At 46.4% G+C, this 20237-nt stretch overlaps 6 protein-coding genes across 13 annotated transcripts; 3 read left to right on the top strand and 3 right to left on the bottom strand.

Annotated features, from left to right (window-relative positions):
* The first annotated feature begins 303 nt into the window (after window positions 1-303).
* On the top strand, window positions 304-3090 carry LOC133919672 (uncharacterized). The gene is made up of 7 exons (XM_062364136.1): window positions 304-736; window positions 1016-1189; window positions 1300-1392; window positions 1511-1579; window positions 1871-2077; window positions 2395-2520; window positions 2651-3090. Exons 1-7 carry the CDS (start codon window positions 491-493, stop codon window positions 2801-2803), a joined length of 1068 nt encoding a protein of 355 aa, XP_062220120.1. The 5' UTR covers window positions 304-490; the 3' UTR covers window positions 2804-3090.
* Window positions 3091-3103: 13 nt separating this feature from the next.
* On the bottom strand, window positions 3104-6328 carry LOC133919671 (uncharacterized). Its single transcript, XM_062364135.1, has 4 exons — window positions 5746-6328; window positions 4233-4516; window positions 3928-4155; window positions 3104-3836 (listed from the first exon to the last, which is right to left on the bottom strand). Exons 1-4 carry the CDS (start codon window positions 6215-6217, stop codon window positions 3348-3350), a joined length of 1473 nt encoding a protein of 490 aa, XP_062220119.1. The 5' UTR covers window positions 6218-6328; the 3' UTR covers window positions 3104-3347.
* Window positions 6329-7834: 1506 nt separating this feature from the next.
* Window positions 7835-13157, top strand: LOC133919676 (probable glucosamine 6-phosphate N-acetyltransferase 2). 8 transcript variants are annotated; one of them, XR_009909946.1, is made up of 3 exons: window positions 7837-8430; window positions 9561-9652; window positions 9834-10180. XR_009909946.1 is itself a non-coding variant. In XM_062364143.1 (2 exons), exon 1 carries the CDS (start codon window positions 7911-7913, stop codon window positions 8421-8423), a length of 513 nt encoding a protein of 170 aa, XP_062220127.1. In that variant the 5' UTR covers window positions 7835-7910; the 3' UTR covers window positions 8424-8430; window positions 12997-13157. The 8 variants fall into 8 exon arrangements, 7 of the variants coding, with proteins under 7 accessions (XP_062220127.1, XP_062220129.1, XP_062220130.1 ...); XM_062364143.1 differs by lacking the exons at window positions 9561-9652; window positions 9834-10180 and adding an exon at window positions 12997-13157 and having other exon boundaries at window positions 7835-8430; XM_062364145.1 differs by lacking the exon at window positions 9561-9652 and having other exon boundaries at window positions 7835-8430.
* Window positions 10521-12781, bottom strand: LOC133919678 (large ribosomal subunit protein eL31-like). The gene is made up of 2 exons (XM_062364147.1): window positions 12580-12781; window positions 10521-10946 (listed from the first exon to the last, which is right to left on the bottom strand). Exons 1-2 carry the CDS (start codon window positions 12669-12671, stop codon window positions 10667-10669), a joined length of 372 nt encoding a protein of 123 aa, XP_062220131.1. The 5' UTR covers window positions 12672-12781; the 3' UTR covers window positions 10521-10666.
* Window positions 13158-14699: 1542 nt separating the features above from the next.
* LOC133919675 (uncharacterized) lies at window positions 14700-15818 on the bottom strand. Its single transcript, XM_062364138.1, has one exon. It carries the CDS (start codon window positions 15510-15512, stop codon window positions 14922-14924), a length of 591 nt encoding a protein of 196 aa, XP_062220122.1. The 5' UTR covers window positions 15513-15818; the 3' UTR covers window positions 14700-14921.
* On the top strand, window positions 15810-16764 carry LOC133919674 (uncharacterized). Its single transcript, XM_062364137.1, has one exon. The coding sequence runs from the start codon at window positions 15917-15919 to the stop codon at window positions 16574-16576; it is 660 nt and encodes a 219-aa protein (XP_062220121.1). The 5' UTR covers window positions 15810-15916; the 3' UTR covers window positions 16577-16764.
* The last annotated feature ends 3473 nt before the right edge of the window (window positions 16765-20237 follow it).

Below are 20237 nucleotides of genomic sequence, written 5' to 3' on the forward strand. Positions count from 1 at the left end.
ATCAGAATTAAGTAGATTCACATATTATGGAGCTTGTCCAACAAACAAATGTAAGAAAATCAGATGAGCATAATCGTATTATGCCTAAAAATCACCTAACCAAACACCACATTAGCAATATGTTGCAACTTCTTCAATACAGCATACACATTTTTTAGAAAAAAGAGTTGTAAATCTGGACAGCCACCGCAAATGGACACAGAAAAATAGAAGGCGCTTTGTCGCTTTTCTCTTATTGAACACACTTTTCCAATCGCGTGCGTCAGTGTGCAGCAGCGGCCAGCCGGGTCGCGAGCAACTCTATCCAAACCGGTTCCGTGCGCACCCGGTTTGCCGTTCCGGCTCCGCCTCTCCCTCTGGGTTCCTTCACGCATCATTCCTCTGCTCTTTGTTCCACTCCAGCACATTATTTCACCAGTCCGCGCGAGTGATCCCCTCGCATTTCGACGCAGTAGCGATTTCGACTCGGCTCTCCCGCGCCGCGCAGCCCATGGACCTCCCCGTGGTAGATCTCGCGCCGTACCTCGGGGTCGCCGCGGCGCCGGCGGATGAGGAGGTGCTGCGCGCCCTGTGCGCGACGGTGAGCGCCAGCCTGCGGGACACGGGGGCGCTGCTGGTGAAGGACCCGCGCTGCTCCGCCGCCGACAACGACCGCTTCCTCGACGTCGTCGAGCGCTACTTCGCCCGATCCGCCGACGCGAAGCGCCTCCAGGAACGCCCCCACCTCCACTACCAGGTACCCGCCCCCTCCCGTTCCTTTTCTTTTTGTTAGGCACATTCAGCACGCGGTTTGATGGGATCGGAGGTGTGGGTCTGGGAATTCGGACGGCTCTAAAACCTGAATTCACGATGCTGGAATCGACACCACTTTTGTTGGATCTAGATCGCACCAATGCGATCGGTTGCATTGTGAAATCGCCGTGACACGCTCAATCGATGCATTCCAAGACTGTGCTCAATGTATGGTAAAAACCTGAATTGACGATGGCTTTTGTTTATGATTGTTCATGAGAAGGTTGGAGTGACACCCGAAGGTGTGGAGGTTCCTCGCAGCTTGGTCGACAAGGACATGCAGGAGAAGATCAGGAGTATGCCCGAGGAGTTTCAACCAGCCACCCCTAAAGGACCGGACCCGAAATGGCGGTACATGTGGAGAGTGGGTCCTCGCCCTGCGAATACCCGCTTCATGGTTGTGATCTATTCCGCGTGATGTCATTCTAGAAACTGGCATATGCCATGTATCATGATGAGTGGTAATTAGCTGTTCTGTATACTGAGCTGCTAAGTAACCTTGTTTAGGAGCTGAACTCAGAACCTGTTATCCCTGAGGGATTACCCGAGTGGAAAGAGACAATGGATTCCTGGGGTTCTAAAATGATTTCTGCAATTGAGGTACATATACCATTCATGGTACCTTTTCTGATGAAAAGCATGTTTTCTGCAGTGAGGTGATATATTGTTTGGTGTTGCTGTATTATACTATCTTGGTTGTGCCATATGGTTTACGTAGGTTGTTGCTGAGATGGCTGCAATTGGATTTGACTTGCCAAAGGATGCATTTATTTCTTTGATGAAGGAGGTAATATTGTAATTCTTTGTACTCTCGTTCCGTTGTAATTTGTAAATCTACTTGAGATACCCAGTCTTAAAATAATGCCAAGTCCCATCACTTTGTTTACTTAGTAAACTGAAAGTACCTTAGTGGGTTCTAAGGCGTACTTTAAGCTCTCTATTCCCCTAAAAATGTGCAGTATGAGCTCTTTGATTCTGCAGCCATAAAATTAAACATATGTAGTTTTATACATGGTATTCACATTCAAGTTTTGCAATCATCTCATTGGGATTGCTCAATCATTCTTGTGAATACTAGGGACCACACCTGCTAGCACCAACTGGAAGCGACCTGCAGCGTCATGGTTTTGAGGGCACGGTTTTTGCTGGGTTCCATTATGATCTTAATTTCTTGACTATACATGGTCGTAGTAGATTTCCAGGCCTGAACATCTGGTTAAAGAATGGTAAAAAGATGGAGGTGAAGGTTCCTGTTGGCTGCCTTCTCATTCAGTCAGGGAAACAGGTTAGATTTAACACTTTTACTGGACTTATCTTTATGCAAAATTTTTGGGGGTGAACCTTTTCAGTTTGATGATATCATATTTGTTTTGTCCTATTTTGTGCGTACTTGTTTTCATAATCGATGCTGTTGTCATCATAGAAATCAAGTTCTACTTTTAGATGTGAATCTTTTCTCTGAAGTATCAAAATACTTCGACAGAAGTGGTAAACAAGTGAAAGCTGGGGCTTATTTCTGGAATCTTGGGTGTTTCTGTGAAATAAAGAAAAGGTGTGCCACTGTACAACTCTTCACTAATTAGATGTTTTTTTCCTGCACAGCTGGAATGGCTTACCGGTGGTGAGTGTTTGGCTGGAATGCATGAGGTTGTGGTAACCAAGAGAACGCTAGAGGCTATAGCATTGGCAAAAGAGCAAAATAGAAGCTTGTGGCGGGTTTCGTCAACTGTAAGCACTGTCAATTTCCTTGCTATGTTATCTAGTTCGTCGCTAGGAATTCATGAGAAGTTGTCCACCTGTTAAATCCTATGCGCTCTGATGACTTGTTAACTAACACGTTGTCTGTTTGTCTAAACAGTTATTCGCACACATTGCTTCTGATGCAATTCTTAAGCCACTGGGCCACTTTGCTGGAACACCCAATGCTCACTCCTATCCACCAATATGCGCTGGTGATTATGTCGAACAGGAGCTTTCAGTGATTAACCTGAAAGGAAAGGATGGATTATAGACTTTACGCAGCAGATAAATCTGGATATCATATAACTGACAGATATCAGAATGCAAAATTAAATTATCCAAACTGATACTTGTAGTGTCTTCATTTCCAAACGTTGGCATATGGAGGGTGCTTCTGTTGTTCCCAATGCACCCTTTATGTCTATGCAAACTATGTTCATTGACGTTCAATTCTCTCGTTAAGATAGCAGATACCCTTTTGTGTACCACACTGATATTACTTGTGAAGTAAAAATAAAAAAAGGAAGAAGAATCAGCACATTAAGCGTGCCAGTGATATCTCATATCTCCCTTGTTGTCCATGAATGTCATATTTAAAATCTATGCTGAAGCTGTTATTCTTCTCCTACTGCATTCTGTAGTGTCTATAGTACAGCTAAAACAAAGCAAATATGCCAATATTTCATTGATCAAAATTACACTTCATGCAATGTGGGACACTATTTCTCAACACAAACCCATTCGTGGAAATACACATATGTACACAAAACCGCAACTCACTAGGGTGTCCAGCTTGTGCCCCGTTGGCGTGTTTATCAGACCCAGTTGCTGGGCAGCGAGAAATTATGGAACCTGAAGGATGCGTCGCCTGCGGTGTCCCTCCCCTGCATGATCCCGGCCCCTCCCTCCGCCTGCACCGGTTGCTCCATGCAAGCAAACGAGTTCTGCCGCGGCAGCTCAGCGAACGCTGGGGACGGTTGTGGCAGCGGCAGCGGGCAGGGCTCGCGCCCCGGGCGAGCCGGTGCGTCGGGCTTGCCGTCCCACATGAGTACGTGGAGCAGGATCGGCCGCAGCGCGTGCCGGTGCAGGGACAGGATTTGGCTGAGGGACACGGTGTCGAAGCACCGGATGGCGCCGGACGTCGACACCATCCACGGCAGCACCTTTTGGCCCGACACCCTCGAGATGACCAGCAGCTTGGACGCGCGCTTCGCCTCCCGGTAGAGGTCGCGGAGCCCCGACCGCGTTGACGGCGCCTGGCGGTCGCCGTTGTCCTCCATGACGGACGAGACGTAGATGAAACCCTGCTCAGTCACAAGTGATTTGAGAGCTCGGACACATGAAACACGCGCGGTACAGCGGAGAGACTGTAGCGAGTAAGACGTGTTCGCGTACCTCCTCGGTGCGGCTAATGGCGAAGCCGAGCCTGGTGTCGCCCTCGTCGAGGGTGATCTCCACCGGCATCTCTCCGGCGCCGGCCGTGTACCAAACGCGCACTGCCTTCACCACGCCGATGTCCACGCCGTGGTAGTCCTCGAACCCGTAAAGGCTGGCGTTGGCGAGGTTCGGGAGGTCGGCCAGTGACCCCGCGTTGACCGTTGTGGAGGCCGTCTCGCCGGAGATCTGCACCAAGAACGTCAGATCATCAAAAAAGGCGTACACCGCACAGAAGCATTCATACAATTTTGATCGTTACGGACCTTGGTGAGGAGGGCCTCGGTCTGGACGTTCAAGAACATGATGGGCACCCCCGATGCCTGGGACGAGAGGATCCATGCGTTGGCGCGGGCCAGGGTGTCGTCTACGGAGTTGTAGCGGGAGCCGGCACGGTCGAGTGCCATGGGCAGGATGAGCATTGAGAGGAAGCTAGTGGAGTTGGGGATCGGGAGCACTTCCCTCATCTTCTTCTCCCACGGGTAGGACACGTAGCCGTCCTGCAGCTGCGCCTTACTCAGTGCGCACACCACCCTGAAGCTCCTCGACCCTAAAGAACGCACCACGGCCGGTGGCCGACGGCCATGACATTAGAAATGCAGATGAGATCACAATCTCAGATCAATGCTTTCCCATGATCTGCAATTATGCATGTTTTTTAGACTAATTATGCAGGAGTTTTGCTCATACTGAGAATACAAGCACGATGTGGCATGACTTTGTCAGGAAGTAAAAAGGTCAAGTTGGGAATTTCCATCGCATAAACACCTCATATGAGACAAATTATCAAGTCAGATGGACATTCAGTAATCAGCAAGTGGTCACGTGTATGACTGAATCTAAATGCTGATTCCATTCAACGTGCCCCGCCGTGTTCCCGTGTCTGCTGCCTGGAAGTATGCATCTTGAGCTAGACTAGAGCGAATGGATGTTTTTTTACTGACAGGAGAGTCAAAACATTGCATGCAAACTTCCGAGTTTTTATCTCACCTCCCCATATCTTAAGATTGGGAATGTAATTACCATGACTTTCAGTAACCTATCACTGGGTTACTTTCTTAAAGTATTTCTCCATCGTTTGCATCTTATTAGCAACAAGCTTACAAATGCAAGAAGTAACAAGATCTAGTGCTAGATCTTCGATAGCTTGTTCGTAATGTTCCGTTGAATATTCTTAACAAAAGAGCATTTGTGCAGGCCAAGCTACTCTAGAAACTTCCCAACAAACTAGCAGTCCTCAACACAACAAGAACAACAATGCTATCAAGACGTTCTGCGACTTATTCTCCATGAGTCTATCCCATCAGACCCAGGATATTCTGAACATATCCTTAGACAAGACGATCAGATCATGTATTCTACTCTTAGAAGTGACCATTTCTGACTGTCTTAGTCTGCACCGATCCAAGTACATGCCTAAACATACTAGCATGCATACAAAACCACTATCGTGAACACGCCAAATTTTCTCTCAAGAGGGTGGAAATGTCACATATCAAGCCAACCTACTCGCTCAACTTTTTGTGCACGAAAGTCGCATGCAGAGGGCACAACACAAGCACGCACCTCTCGTTTTTCGTTTTTCGTTTTTCCTAAGTCCAATCCGGCATGTTACGAAAACTCAGTCGCGGACTTTTACTTTTCTTCCTAGAGCTAGCGCAAAACGAAAAGCGGGTGTCCGTACGGACTAAAAGCGGATAAAAAAAGTTAGAAAAATATCTTGAATTTAATCTGCGCGAAGAGGAAACGAGCATGTGTGCAGCTGGTGTGTATTGTTACCTCGGATGGCGATGCACTCGCTCTCCATGCGGTCGACGAGCCCGACGGCGTAGTTGGGGTCGCGGATCGAACGGAGCACGTACTGCCGGCTGCGGCCGATGCCGCCGCCGAAGGCGACGGACTCCTGCGGCACGATGCAAGCGTGCATCCTGGCCGTGGCCGCCAGCTCCGCGCCGCCGCCTACGAGCTGCTGCTGCTGCGCGGGGCGGCGCACGCGCACCTCGACGGATGTGTCCCCGCGCTTGTACGCGGCGTGCAGCAGCTTCTGCAGCGCGGCGCGTCCGCCCTTGAAGGGCGCGGCGTGCGCGGCGGGCCCGCCCCGGCCGCCGACCCCGATGAGCAGCTCCTCCACGACGTCCCCCGTCTGCACCGTCTCGCTGCTCCCGAGCCCCCACTCCTCCGCCCGCGACCCGCCCGCCACGCACTCGATCGCCACCACCACCCCCTGCCTCCTTCCGCTCTCCGTGGTCATGCTCCCCTTCTCCCTTCTCACGAGGGGCCCTATCACCAACGCGACGCAGCTCAGAAGAGCAGCACACGCAGATTCCTCGCGCTTCACAGCCGGCGGAGGGTGGAAAACTGGAAATAGAAGACGCTTTCGAGGGAGGGAGGGTACAAGTACAACTGGCAGCGATCGATCGAGTGGGATTGACCGACCGGGATGGCGCGTCGGACCGGACAACCGCCGGGTCGGTGAATCCGCACCGTCCATTTTGTTAAACAAGCTGTTAAACTTGGCTTACGTAATCATTGGATGGCGACGTGGCGTTGTGGTAGTTGAGTTCGTCGACCGTAACACCACACGCGCCCGAGAAAAAAATTATGTAATTTTCATATGGTTCCTTGTGCAGACCGTCTATATAGCTATTATTTATTTTCAATGTAAATCTTAAAGCGATAAATCTTGTTTAAATAAAAAATTATCTTATATGTTCATTACTTTGATATATATGTTTAACATTAAGTAAATCTTTTTTACCGTTTTAAGATCTATATTGAGAATTGATGACGGCTATCTAAATGGAGCTGTAATACAGCACGCCTTATCCTGGAATTCAGATCAATAGCCTGTCACTCGAACGTAGTAGCATCCAGCTTCAACGTTGAATAGCTCGTGTACACAACGGAATACTAGCTGAGCTGTTATGTCTGTCCAGGTCCAGCCATGAAACGAAATTCACAGTATTGCTCCATTGTCACAAAAGGAATTTCGATCCATTCGTTTGAGTGGGTTTAACACAATTTGTCCTCTTTTGAGAAGATTTGGATGCCCGTGATTCAACGACTCCCATTCTTCTAAGGCTAATTCACCGACTCCCGTTTGTCAAGCCTTCTCTATCACGGCTCACGTTCTCATTGGAGTACCATGGCACCGGATCCAATTTCCTGCATAGTGCTGAATCCCAATATTCTTTTCTAGGTCGACGTGGATTCATGACATCACTGGCGAAGAAATTTTCCAATGAATAACTCGTGCATCATTCCTTGTCCATGGAGAAAGAAATAGTGGATCTAGCTTGCGCTGCTACTCAATGGTACAGGTAGATTCACCAATCACACACAACCGAAGCGTATAGTAATACATATTCATTACAAGTACGGTGTCCTAAAAACGAAACAAATACTTAGCTATTCCTCTCCGCCGGTGACCATTTCATACAATACTTCTCACACATAATTGCCGGACAAGTTACACATCCACTTGCCAATGGCCGGTAATGGTGCTGTACAGGAGCAAATGGCAATTCCATTTCCATGGAATAGAGGTTGAGAAATAATAGAATAGCGATGCTAAATTATGGAGAAACAAATAAGTTAGCCACCTTCTTTGACCTCAAAGCAAGTTGCGATTGATATTTTAAAGATGCTAAAAGCCTAAAACAAAGCATATCACTGAACTTTTTTTATCTCACTCAGGAACAAGTAGAAAAGCAGGTTAACAAATAATTTTTTCCATCAAATCCAGAGCTTTGTCAAACCTGATTTCACCATGGTCAAACACCATTTGACTTGCATAAATCTATTTATCCCCTGCTTTTTGCTATAGTCAATCCAGAGCGTTGATACGACATCCAACGGCTTGTGAGACGTGTAGCACAGAAAACGAAGACCTCCAACTCCCCAAGCCGAATGGAAATGCCCCCCGCCCAAGTTCTCGGACCCAAATGGCATCCCCCTCGCCGGAACCCGCCGCCGCCGCCGCCGCTGCTGTTGCCGAAACCAACGACCCCGTCCACATCCGTCGCCTAGAGCTGGCTGACCACGAAAGGGGCTTCGTGGCCCTCCTTTCCCAGCTCTCCACCTGCCCAGATCTCACCGCGTCCGAGTTTGCCGCGCGCTTCGCCGAGCTCGCGGCCCAAGGTGACGACCACGTTATCCTCGTGGCCGAGGACCACTCTTCCGCTGCTACGGAGCGGCGGATCCTCGCGACGGGGTGCCTCTTCGTGGAGCGCAAGTTCCTACGCGGCGGCGGAAAGGTGGGGCACGTGGAAGACGTGGTGGTCGACGCCGCCGCGCGCGGCAGGGAGCTCGGGCTCCGCGTCGTGCGCCGCCTCGTGGAGAACGCCAGGGAGGCCGGCTGCTACAAGGTCATCCTCGACTGCACCCCCGAGCTGTGCGCCTACTACGCCAAGTGTGGGTTCGTGGAGAAGGGGGTTCAGATGGCAGTCTACTTCTGATCCACAGGTATATGCTTTGTATTGCTATGTCTCGTCTCTGATGGTGATAAAATGCAGTAGTATATGGTAGGAGATGAACAACTATGGTGGAGGCTACAACATTCAAATGCATCCGTACTAAATGTGCTAACAGTGTTATGTGCAATAGCATCTCTGTTTATGGAGTCAGTTTGGCGCTATAGTTTACTGTCTCAAGAATGTACACTAATTGGTGCTTAATAGGGGTGAAAACGGGCCGGATTTTTTCTGTCCGCCCGATCACCCGAACCATTTTAGATGCTAATTAGATCTAAAACGGTTTGGGCGGGCGAGCTGAACGACGAGATTTGATGCTGAGCTTTTGGTTTTGATTTCAAAACTGAACCAACTGATGTGCCATGTAAATGTTCAACATGCATTACCCTAGGATTTGGGAAATTCTGCGCACTACACACCTTTGTAGGTTCTACGAGGTTGTGTGATACTGGATAACAATTGCTCTGTAACAGGTCCTTACATCTGCCCTCTAAACTTGGTAATTCGGTGAATCTCTAAGGTGTCTAACCTAACCTTCTTGCCATTTATCAGTAGAGCTCATGTAGCACTTGAAACACATCTTAGCACTCAAATCATATAAGGTGACTGTATGTCTTGCTTGCTACACACACAAAATGTTATTTCAAGCTATGTGGTCACATCGTGTAGAGTTTTTTCATCCTGTCTAAATCTTAAATCTTATCCTTGACTTATTATATATCTTTTTTTCTGTTCTTTTGAAGAAATTAGAGAGGGGAGGCCTCTTCCTTGATTTGTTAAAATAGTTTTTCCGACAAAACACTAGAGGAGAGTTCAGACAAAGGCAACATTACTATGTGTTAGACCAGTTTTTTGGTCAAGCTGTGGGTTGGTTCTAGAATCTAGACCTCATACGCATGACACCAAGTTGTGTGGTTTATTTGGTTTACAATACTTCTGTTCTGCTTACCTTAATTGCAGATAGGTTCTGATGAGATTATTCTAACATCCAGAGCAGTTGCTTCGCTTCCCATTATTCAATATTTGAAATTAAACTTCTGCTCTATGCTGCCACAGTTCATTGCGGCTTTCATTGCCCTGTCTCAGGTAATTCCGGGACTCACAGTTTCATCTCCTTGTCAGAGATTCATTTGTGATGGTCGAGGGCATACGAATTGCTGACACTACACTCTGGAGAGTGGAGATCCATCCATAATTTCTGTCGCACATCGCATGTATCCTAACCTTGTGTAGTGATTTTTGACTAACGTTCCGGACCATTGAATCGCTGCCTTGGAGCTATAGATTCTTTACCAGGAGAAAAAAATGCATGCCTAGCTAGTGTTCTTATTATGTTTCTTGTGAGTTGTCAGGTCTGCGTGAGATGTTTTCCCTCTAACCGGTCGTTTACATCAGATGTTAATAAGACACGCCCCTGAGCTATGGAGTCAGCAAAGCTTTATGGATCCGAACTGAATGCCCCGTAACCGGTATTCCACTGTGCAGATGCTTAGGAGAAATGGAGAAACCAAGTCAAGCAGACAATACCATTGAGGATGCTTGCCCGGTTACCCTCGATTTCTAATATGGCATAGCGTAGGTTTGAGTTTGCTCGTGGTATTATGTCAACATGGGCGCTTTTGGGGTTTCAACTGGCTAGATTGCAGATCATCGACGTCAGGCAGCTTAAATGTAAATAAACAAATGCAACGCTACTTCACTTTGCTCGAGAATACTTCGAATGAAGCTACCGAACAACTGGCAAGAATCTGAAGTTATTTTCAGCAGATATTTTAAAAATTCATCTCCTATAATACTATTACAGTATCCTTTATTTTTTTATCTTCAATAACTATCTTATTTCATAATACATTAATCTCCTCCTTCCTTCGAATCCAGAAGATCGGCAAAATTTTAGCTCCCGACGCTACAGTATTTCGGTCCGGCAAATTTCCGGCTCCCGGCGCGCTCAGCACGTTGCACAGAAATATGGATCGGAAATACCGGCCTAAGTAGCGGTACTAGAAGATATAAGGTTCTTCACTTTATCGCTCTTCATTTCACCGCACGCCAGTCTAGGTATCCCAAATTTGACAAACAGCGTCAAAATTTCAGGCATTTCAAAGAAATAAGCATCATCTGGAATCTTCTTTTACAGAAGTCATCAACAGTAGATAAAATAAGCTAAACCAAGACCCCCAAATTTAGCTAACGGCAGAGGTATGCACGAAATGCAAATAGTTGGAGGCTTAGTCCTCATCCTCAACAACCTTAGTTCCCAAACCTTTGAGGCCTTCTTGGGGAATCTCAGCAACTGTGACCAGTGAGTAGAGTTCCTCCTTAGCGTCTTCCTCGTCGTTTCTCTTTCGGGCAATTCTGACACGTACTCGCCTTGGCACGCTCCGGATACCACTGCTCCAGATGTGCTTGTTGAGCTTCACATCGATCCGGACATCTGTTGTGCCCATGGCCTTCTGCGCGAACTTCCTGATCTCCTTGATGGCATTTGGCGCTTTCTTCTTGAAGGTGCTGTATACAATCATTGAGTGATCAGTTAATAACACAAACGACAAATCAGCTATAGCCTGATTTGCAATACAACTGACAAGAAGCTGAAACGAGTTTCAGTAACAAGACAAAATGGAACACATGACAGCATATGAAGGCAACAATCATAAAAATAGCCAAAAAACATACTTTAAATGTATGTAGCACCCAAAATGAAACACAGGACAGCATATTAAGGCAACATGTGACTGTATCAACACGATGAACATGAAACTGTATCAACACGATGAACATGAAACTGTATCAACAACAACATTGTATACAACAAATACCTGACTATGTCCAGGCAATACAAACCAAGTTACTAGATCAGTTATAAATCTTCAAACAAACAAAGTTCAGTAACAACTAGGAAAACAAACAACTATGTACTAGTGACATAACTACATGAAACGGAAACAATAGGTTCAAACATATGGTTACAAGGCAACCCAGGGGTTAGTTCACAAAGAAAAATGTACTGCCCAAATGGAACACATGGTAGCATAACAAGAAGCAGTACGTGTAACGATGAGCAGATTACATCTCCCGGGGATGTAACAGTGTGCAGCCACAGAATTATAAGGCAGACACCTGACTATACCCGATTGGTACCTAATCAAACAACACTTGCAATAAAACCAATGGTCATAGTCACTGCATAGCTCAGAAACAACTAGGAAAGCAAACAACTATGTACTAGTGACAACTACATGAAACAGAAACAAAGGATATATGGTTACATCGCAACCAAGGGATTAGTTCACAAAGAAAAATGTACTGGCCAATTGGAACACATGGTAGCATATTGAGAAGCAGTACGTGTAACGATAAGCAGATTACATCTTCCGAGCATGTAACTGTGTGCAGCCACAGAATTATAAGGCAGACACCTGACTATACCCGATTGGTACCTAATCAAACAACACTCGCAATAAAACCAATAGTCATAGTCACTAAATAGCTCAGTAACAACTAAGAAAGCAAACTATGTACTAGTGACATAACTACATGAAACAGAAACGAAGGATCAAACCTATGGTTACATTGTCCACAAAGAAAAATGTACTACCCAAATGGAACACATGGTAGCATAACGAGAAGCAGTACGTGTAACGATGAGCAGATTACATCTCCCGAGGATGTAACTGTGTGCAGCTACGGAATTATAAGGCAGACACCTGACTACCCGATTGGTACCTAATTAAACAACACTCACAATAAAACCAATAGGCATAGTGGCTACTTACCAAGAAAAACCAGTATCAGAAAGCAGAAGATCTACGCGAAAGCAATTGTGGGATCAAATACAAGAGCAGGATCCACAAGAATCTAATCCCGCTCGGTCAGATGATTCCAACTGTACTCTAGCTGGTCAAGGATACCGATCCCAGCAGGTGTATCAGCCATTCGCAAGCCCACATAGTGCTCGCCGGCCGCAACCCTCCGCGCCAGCACCTCAGACGATGCGCAACTCTAACGCCGTGTCGACACAAGCACAGAACTAATATTTAGATCGCGGATCTCCTCAGCCGCAGCTGCGGAGCTTGGGAATGGAAGAAGGGAGAGAGAGAGAGAGAGAGAGAGAGAGAGAGAGAGAGAGAGGAGACGGTACCATCCGTGGAGGCGCTTGTGGAGGTTGACGGTGTACTCGCGTGTCACCACCTCATCCTTGCGGGTGCCGGGACCACGCTTCTTCTCCGACATCTTCGGCCGCCGCCGCCGCCGCCGCCGACAACGCCGCGTTCGCCTTTCTCCTTTGGTTGGGTTCGGCTCGAAGGAGGCTGCGGCGTGAGGAGATAAACCCTAATCGCACCCGCCAGGATAGCGCCTTTATAGCGGCGTGAGCTAGGGCTTGCTACCGTATTGGGCCTCCTCGCACAAACATGTGGCCGGCCCATATGCACTGAATTAGGCCTATTTATGAGGATAATTCATATTTTATTTTCCCCCTTCCTCTCATTTTTTTTTATTTCTCCCCTTTTCTTTTGTAAGATTTTCCGCTTGCTCTCCTTGACGCTTGCGCTTGCAGGCTGTGTGATGTGATCTTCGGATAGCGTTCGATGTCAAAGTTGATTTTTGCACAAGTGAGACAGTCAGTAACTTCAGTCTGTACTGTATAACCCACAATCACTATAATCATCCGAAACGCGGAGCTAAGCAGGGTGACTAACCAGACCAAAGCAAAACAGATATGCAACGCCCCTCGTAAGCAATAGTGAAGCTGCAGCGTGTTCTCCACAGCAATATGCAACAAAGACAGATTCATATCAGCTAAGTGCCTTCCAGTCTTCAGAAATTCTGGAACATAAGACTGTTGATGACCATGTACATTGCCATTCAAGCAAAGCTCCAGCACTGACATAGACACCGAAATTGTATATGCGGTAATAACTAAGCACATCACCAATACCGTGGATGCAAACTCGAATAAAAGCATCCACGTACAGAATTGATTGTTTTTGTGACTCAGATAATGTGAGCAATCATGTATATATGCAACTGGTAAATATCAATGGGACAAAAAGGAAATAGTTCAGAATCCAAATCACGCCGTTGTAGAAAACATGCGGTCTTCACATACACAAAGATGACAAGTGTCAAATATGCTTGGTCAGAAACAACAAAGAGTGAACAGTGAAGCAGCAAAGAAGGATAGACCAGAGAACGTGCTTGCAACCATAAAGTTCACAGGCGGAGCACAAACAAGTAAAAAACCATTAGCTATCTGCAGCTTTGTAGAGAAATCAGCACGTTTCGATGCACAATTTCCTGCCAAAAGAGTAATGAAAACATATACTGGAACATTCCTGTTTTCTGAACTAGCAGTTGCTCGCGACCACATTGTTACTTTGCACTTGAGAACTACTTGATTTATGCTCTCAAAGACATCGAATGAAATCATTTCAAGTATCTTCAGAATCCATGAGGTGAAATGAACGGTCAGAAGAAAGTTGGAGATTCAGGGAAAGATATTGACATGTAGGATCGTAGCCTAGTTAATGAGGTAGAGATGTAAATGCAAGAATGCATCAAAACAAAATCCATGACGTAGGTGAGAATCCAAACTTATTGAAACCTTGTAATGATTGAACACACAGATAGAGTGCAATATTTCTTCAGAAATTAAGAACACCGCTTAATGGAACAGTCGAAAACATCCTGGTTAAGCTATGGCTGGCTTACCACAATTCTAAGTTATGTAGTTTGAGTAGACTAAACAAATAATTCCACGAAATACTTATCCACAACAGTACAAGCAGCCTATCCCGCGTCGGCAGATAAGATATTATAAGTTCATATTCCCCAAGAATCAACACCACTATGAAGAAACTGAAGGCCAATCTACAACAAACAGCAGTATTAAGGGTGAACAAACAAAGCGGCAAGCGATACACAGTATCTATCATCTAATAGGTACAAGATTTACAAGAAACATGGAAAATGCCATGATTCTAATTCAATTGTAGTATAAGAATGCTTTGCAATTCACGATACATGTCATGTCATTCTTACCAATCAACTAAATGGACAGGTTGCGCTAAAATTACAGAACTATGTTCCCAGCTTCAACAATTAACACATCAATAGCCTTCGCCTTTTTCAGGAAACAGAACAGCCACTGAGCCATAAATCGATCGAAGCACCAGCACTATCCAATCTGTCAAATTAGCACAGTAAGCACCAGCAATTCCATAACAGATTGGACTTGGGCAAGGCATATGCACAAAATCGAGGCGTTAAACTGGTTCCATAGATAGCAGAAGAATTAATTAAGTCTATGGCTCAAGCTTTATTCCATACAGGATTCAGCTCATCATTGCAAACAAAAGAAAAGAAAACGAAAGATGCATACGAGGCCAGGACCGATTTGGCCGTGCAAACGCAGCACAGATCGAGCGAACCCTTCGATCCGGATCAGATCAAGGAAGGAGGCGCAAACCAGATCAGGTCATATCAGACAGCGGAGGGCGCGGCGCCGGCGGCCTCGGCCTCGAGGTACCGGCAGATCCGCTCGACGACCTCCCTCCCCTTGGCGCTGTTCTGCAGGAACCTCTCGGCGCATCGGTTCTCGACCTTCTCGGCGACGGCTGCGAGCGCGGCGAGCGGGCGGCACCGGATAGTGGTCTGCTGCCTGAACTGCGTCCACTCGTCGGGCCGGTCCGGGTGGGGCCGGTAGGACGCGCGCTCCTCGACCTCGATGAGGCCCCGGAGGCTGACGTTGCGCACGACGACGTCCATGGCTTGCCGGGGCGCGTCGACGAGCGAGGTCTCGACGCAGTGGCAGAGCGCGGCGCCCGACGGGGACGCCGCGGCGGACGGGAGGAGGCGGCGGAGTATGAAGGGCAGCGGCGGGGACCGGACGGTGATGGATCGCGCGGCGTGGAGGCGGCCCGCGGCCGGGTCGAGGCGGCGGTGGAGGGTGTGGACGTCGGCGACGTGGGAGAGCGCCGTGCGGGAGGCCGGGTCCGTGAACTTGCGCCACGCCGCCGCCGTCACGCGGTCCCACGGGTGCCGGTACACGTGCTCCTGCGTGTACACCACCATGGCCTTGGCCTTAGCCTTGTGGGGTGGGGATTTTGGCTTGATTTGATTTGATTTCTTCGTTCTTGCGGCGAGGGTGGCGACTTGGCGAGGGGAGGAGGCGGAGGTAGGAAAGGGGGAAATGGATGAGGAGAGGCGATTTTTATAGGCTGCCGCCGCTGGATTGGAGAGGAAGGCAGCCGGAACCTGCCGGCGAGCGTGAGCGGTGCGGTCGGCACGTGCTCCGTTTCCCCTTGTGCTGCCACGTGTGCTGGCAAAGCACACTCCAAATTTATCGCCTTTCTGGGGAGAAAACGTATTTCATGTTTGCGCCTTGCCCTTGACTTCGGGAAACAAAAGACTTCTCCGAAGCAGGGGAGCAGCCGCCACCGCGCCGTCGCCGCGAGACCTTTCCTTCCCACGCTCCGATGGCGATCTCCCACCTCTCCCGCCGCCTTATGAGCCCTACGGTGGCCGCCACGGTAAACTTCCCGAAGTCATTCGCCCATGGCCGCGACCCCTACATCCTCCTCCACCCCTGCCGCCGCTTCTTCTCCACGTCCCCAGACCCCAGCCCCAACTCCACCGCCTCCGGGCCCTCGGACCCCAACCCGAGCGCGGCCTCCGCGCCCGCTTCGCCGGATTCTATGCGGCACCAGGAAATCGAGGGCCCCACGGTGGAGCGCGACACGTCGCCGCTGGCAGACGAGACGCGGCGGGGGCTCGACGAGCTCTGCCGCACCGTGCAGCGCCTCAGCGCCTCGCTCGCTCTTCTCGGAGGGGCGCACCTCGCCGCCGGCGCGTGGATCGCCTACGGTGCCCCGCCCGTCGGGGTCGAGTCGGCCGCAGCGGTGCAGGGCGTGGTGGCGTTCGCGTTCCCATTCACGGTGGCCCTGGTGTTGCGCCGCGCCATCAAACCCATCACCTTCTTCCAGAAGATGGAGGCCAACGCGAGGCTGCAGGTGCTCACGCTGTGCCTCCAGGCTACAAAGAACGTTAACCTCATGCTGCTCCGGACGCGGGTGGTGGCCATCTCTTGCGCTTTCGGGGTGTCTGTCGGGTCAGTTGCTGCGATCTTGATGCGGTAAGCTTAAGCTCAGATCTCTGCGGGAAGGATGGTTAGTATCGGTAACTGAGGAATAAGAGAGCACTGGTATAGGCAAGTGACTTTGAACTCCGAAATTTTTGTGCTTTTGGATGTTGGATTGTGATTTTGGTGATTGTACACGAGACTAAGGAGATCATAATGTGATTGTTTGAAATGTTTCTAGTACAACGATATTCCTCTTCAGCTGGATCGAACCAGTTGGAGAAGTTTGCCATCTTCCTTAGATTTTAGTAGTTGAACCAACTCCATTGCTGATATCCTGTTTGTTAATAACGTGGCTATAACCGCATTTTAGATCTCCTACTGGCCCCTTTACCTTTGAACTGTGTTTTTGAACCTTTGTGATTTGGCAAGTTTATATGATCACCTTACACTAGAAGACTATTATTGCTGATTCAGTTGATACTGAGATCATATTGTACTGTAAGCTGCTTGTCTAATTATGTGCTCAGTTCAGAACTCAGATTTGATCAGTTAGATGTTTTCTCCAGGATTGTCTTATTTGATGTCAAGGAGTAAGTTGGGTTTTACAAGATGTCAAGAAAATTGGAAATAAGAGCCAGAGTTGGACCTGTGCTTTTTTGCGAGGATTACCTTCATTGAAAATCATTGGGAAAAATAGTTATCATAATCTTTCAGTAGTTTAACTAAATAGTGCTCATACAATTATTTACCAGAGTAATTTTTTAAGGGCAACTATCTCGGTAGTGATTATCTAGTTAGACATAGAAAATTATGATCTATATTTTGGCAATGAGACTATGGAATTTAAACATTCTTAACTAAAATTTTAAAATGTTGTGGCCTTGTGGCATCTATTTCCCCTTTTTTATCCCGAGTTACTTTTGTAATTTCTGTAAGGCTGTAGTGGGATCAAGAATTTTAAAAGGAGAGGGGCACGTATGATCCTGATGTGCTAATATAATATGTCCTGGAAGTTAAGATGATGTGGAGCTATCGCAAAGTTTCTTTTGTAATCAGCTTTAGTAGAAGTTATAGATTTGAGGTTTGTTTAGAGAAATGCTCATGGCTCTATTAAAAGCTAGATCTTTTTTCAGTAGTACGGTGTTTCTCCATTTGCTGTGTATCCTCTGTCATCAATGTATGCATCTATGTTCAAAAGTACCATTTTTCTCTAATGTCTTGGTTATTCTATGCCCAAGTGTGGTAAAAAAAGATTTGTTTGTCTTCTGTTTGAACAGTAATTTGTTTTCTGTTGAATAAGTGAGTTTTCATGAAGTTTAGACAAGTCAACTTCAATATGATATCTTAATGGTCAGATTAGCTATCCTATAGGTCTAGCTTACCTACTGCATGTCTGTCCCCTCTTATAGCCAAATAGTGATCACGAAATAATTTGATGAATCTAATAAAAAAAAAACCTTGCTGATATTGTTTGTTTATGAAGTGCTTAGAGATGAAAGTGTAATGTTCTTGTCTAACTGCAGCTCCAGTTCACAAATCAATTTAGTCCTCTACGAGTGCGCCAATGAAATCCAGATACTTGGGTTTTTAACTAAGTTCCTTGTTAACACTGTTGTAGAGATAACAGCTTAAATTGATCGATTAGTTATTTATTAGTATTGCTGTTCTGGTCTTTGACAATATTGGCATGAATGAAGCAGTTGAATTTTTTTTTTTCTATTTGCTTTTGAAATCCCCGAGTAGTATTTGGAGTTTCTCGTTGTCCATTGTTGCCTGATGGAAACATCGTTATCTAGCTTTATGTAGTTTCAATACATTACAATATAACACTCTAACCTAATGGTTCTTAAAAGCGTTAGTTAACTGCAGCTCCAGTTCACATCTCAAATTGGTCCTCTGCGAGTGCACTAATGTAATCTAGATACTTCGGTTTTTTACCTAAGTTCCTTGTTAACTCTGTTGTAGGGATAGATAACAGGTTGAATTGATCGATTAGTTTTTTATTAGTATTGCTGTATTGGTCTTTAATTGGCATGAACGAAGCAGTTGGATTTGTTCGTAGTTGCTTTTGAAATTCCTGAGTTGTATAATTTGGATTTTCTCATTGTCCGTTGTTTTCTGATGGGTGCATCGTGGTCTAGCTTTATGTAGTTTAGTACATGACAGTATAACACTCTAACTTAATGGTTCTTAAAAAAGCTGTGCTTTTGTTAATTCTTTAACATAAGGATCTGCCGATTCCTGTTGGCTCTGAAGAGCTATATTTCATTTTAAGAGCCCCAATTCTCATGCCCCAATTTCTATGACAGGCCATTACAGATATCCATCATTTCCGGAAAGCAAGCCGAGTGAAAACATACTGCACTGTGTTTGCCTTGTAGCTTAGGTCAAGGAGAAATATTTTGTTCAGGATATGCACCAGACATTCCCTATTAGTTAGGTCTCGTAGCCCTTGTGCTTCTTCTGAACAATTCTGGGTAACAGCTTGTCACCATGCTTTTGGATAGTACAGATTCACAGGCAGCATTGTCCACCACCAATAAATTAGCCCTTATATGGGCAACTGGATAAGCATTGCCAATTATTGGTGCTCTTTTGCCATTATAAATAGGCACCTGTAATGCAAGGAGTATGCACATTAGTCTCATCCAGCTTCAGAGTAGTTTCAGATCTCTTTTCACTGAAAGGAAAACTGCAATCCGAACTCGGCACTACATGCAGTTTTTCGACCATTGTTTGAGCATAGTAACAAGCCTATGCAAACATTGTTATTTTCTTCTTCTTGCACTAGGATGGGGAAATCCTTATGTTATTGATCATGCATTCTTGACCTTGCAAGGCCAAGGTCTGGTGGCTACAAGCTAGTGAGGTGCGGTGGCTGGTCCTTGAAATGAGAGACTCTCTTCTTGAGTATCCGCCTTTACCAGCTTAATATTTGTTCAATATGTTGAGCAGTACCTTGTCTCTTGCATCTAGATTGATCTCTTTATCTTAGTGTGTGCTGGGTGAGCGTGTTTGGTTCCTTTCCAGCTTGTAAATCCAGCATGGGTGCCTGAAATAACAGATATTTGCGTCTGAATCTGGTTGATGCTACAGTATGGTGTGTATTTTTCTGTGAAGTTAATGCTTAGAAATCAATTACAGCCACGCTCAATCACATTGTTATGGACGGGCATTTTGGTATTGTGTATAGGCGCAGAGCAATGAAATCTGCGGGTGATACAGCCACATGAGATAAGTTTGGGAAACCAGTACTTTTCTTAGTTGTTATTTCTAGAGTTAGCTTGAGAGTTTTCTTAGTTTTTTTCCCTTCCATAAATAATGTAAGCGTCTACATATAAAGGTAGTCAGATTGATTTATAATGGAAGCAAGAATCTATAAAAGAAAGTACTTTGCCCTAAATCAGAACAGATCCAACCTTGCAGAAACAATTTTGTTAGTCTCAGCGATTTTCTTACCCTGGTAGATCCTTGGCTATCGCAACATACATGATGCTTCCACCAAAACTCTGAAACATCACACAGAAATAAGTGTTATGATGTATTTGGTTGGAGAGATATCTCTGATGGGAGATGGTCATTTATTTTTTTAAGGTCTTTGGTTGAAAGGTAAGCGGGATTGGATAACCACTTAAAGAATATTTTTCTCAGAAACTTGATCAACTCATTCCTTGAAAACTCTTGGGCGAAGCCATCCACTCAACTCCCACGCCTGT

Source organism: Phragmites australis, chromosome 5, assembly GCF_958298935.1.
Source record: "Phragmites australis chromosome 5, lpPhrAust1.1, whole genome shotgun sequence".
Classification (NCBI taxonomy): domain Eukaryota; kingdom Viridiplantae; phylum Streptophyta; class Magnoliopsida; order Poales; family Poaceae; genus Phragmites; species Phragmites australis.

What these genes read in the sequence shown, in the direction of transcription:
- LOC133919672 (XM_062364136.1), top strand. Translation starts at nt 491, where the DNA reads ATGGACCTCCCCGTGGTAGATCTCGCGCCGTACCTCGGGGTCGCCGCG. An exon ending in CTGCGAATACCCGCTTCATG is followed by an intron (nt 1,190 to 1,299) that starts GTTGTGATCTAT and finishes AACCTTGTTTAG; the next exon opens with GAGCTGAACTCAGAACCTGT. An exon ending in AAATGATTTCTGCAATTGAG is followed by an intron (nt 1,393 to 1,510) that starts GTACATATACCA and finishes TGGTTTACGTAG; the next exon opens with GTTGTTGCTGAGATGGCTGC.
- LOC133919678 (XM_062364147.1), bottom strand. Translation starts at nt 12,671, where the DNA reads ATGTCGGAGAAGAAGCGTGGTCCCGGCACCCGCAAGGATGAGGTGGTG. An exon ending in CACAAGCGCCTCCACGGATG is followed by an intron (nt 10,947 to 12,579) that starts GTACCGTCTCCT and finishes GATTGTATACAG; the next exon opens with CACCTTCAAGAAGAAAGCGC.
- LOC133919675 (XM_062364138.1), bottom strand. Translation starts at nt 15,512, where the DNA reads ATGGTGGTGTACACGCAGGAGCACGTGTACCGGCACCCGTGGGACCGC.
- LOC133919676 (XM_062364143.1), top strand. Translation starts at nt 7,911, where the DNA reads ATGGCATCCCCCTCGCCGGAACCCGCCGCCGCCGCCGCCGCTGCTGTT.
- LOC133919674 (XM_062364137.1), top strand. Translation starts at nt 15,917, where the DNA reads ATGGCGATCTCCCACCTCTCCCGCCGCCTTATGAGCCCTACGGTGGCC.
- LOC133919671 (XM_062364135.1), bottom strand. Translation starts at nt 6,217, where the DNA reads ATGACCACGGAGAGCGGAAGGAGGCAGGGGGTGGTGGTGGCGATCGAG. An exon ending in CGAGTGCATCGCCATCCGAG is followed by an intron (nt 4,517 to 5,745) that starts GTAACAATACAC and finishes TGCGTTCTTTAG; the next exon opens with GGTCGAGGAGCTTCAGGGTG. An exon ending in CCGAGGCCCTCCTCACCAAG is followed by an intron (nt 4,156 to 4,232) that starts GTCCGTAACGAT and finishes TTCTTGGTGCAG; the next exon opens with ATCTCCGGCGAGACGGCCTC.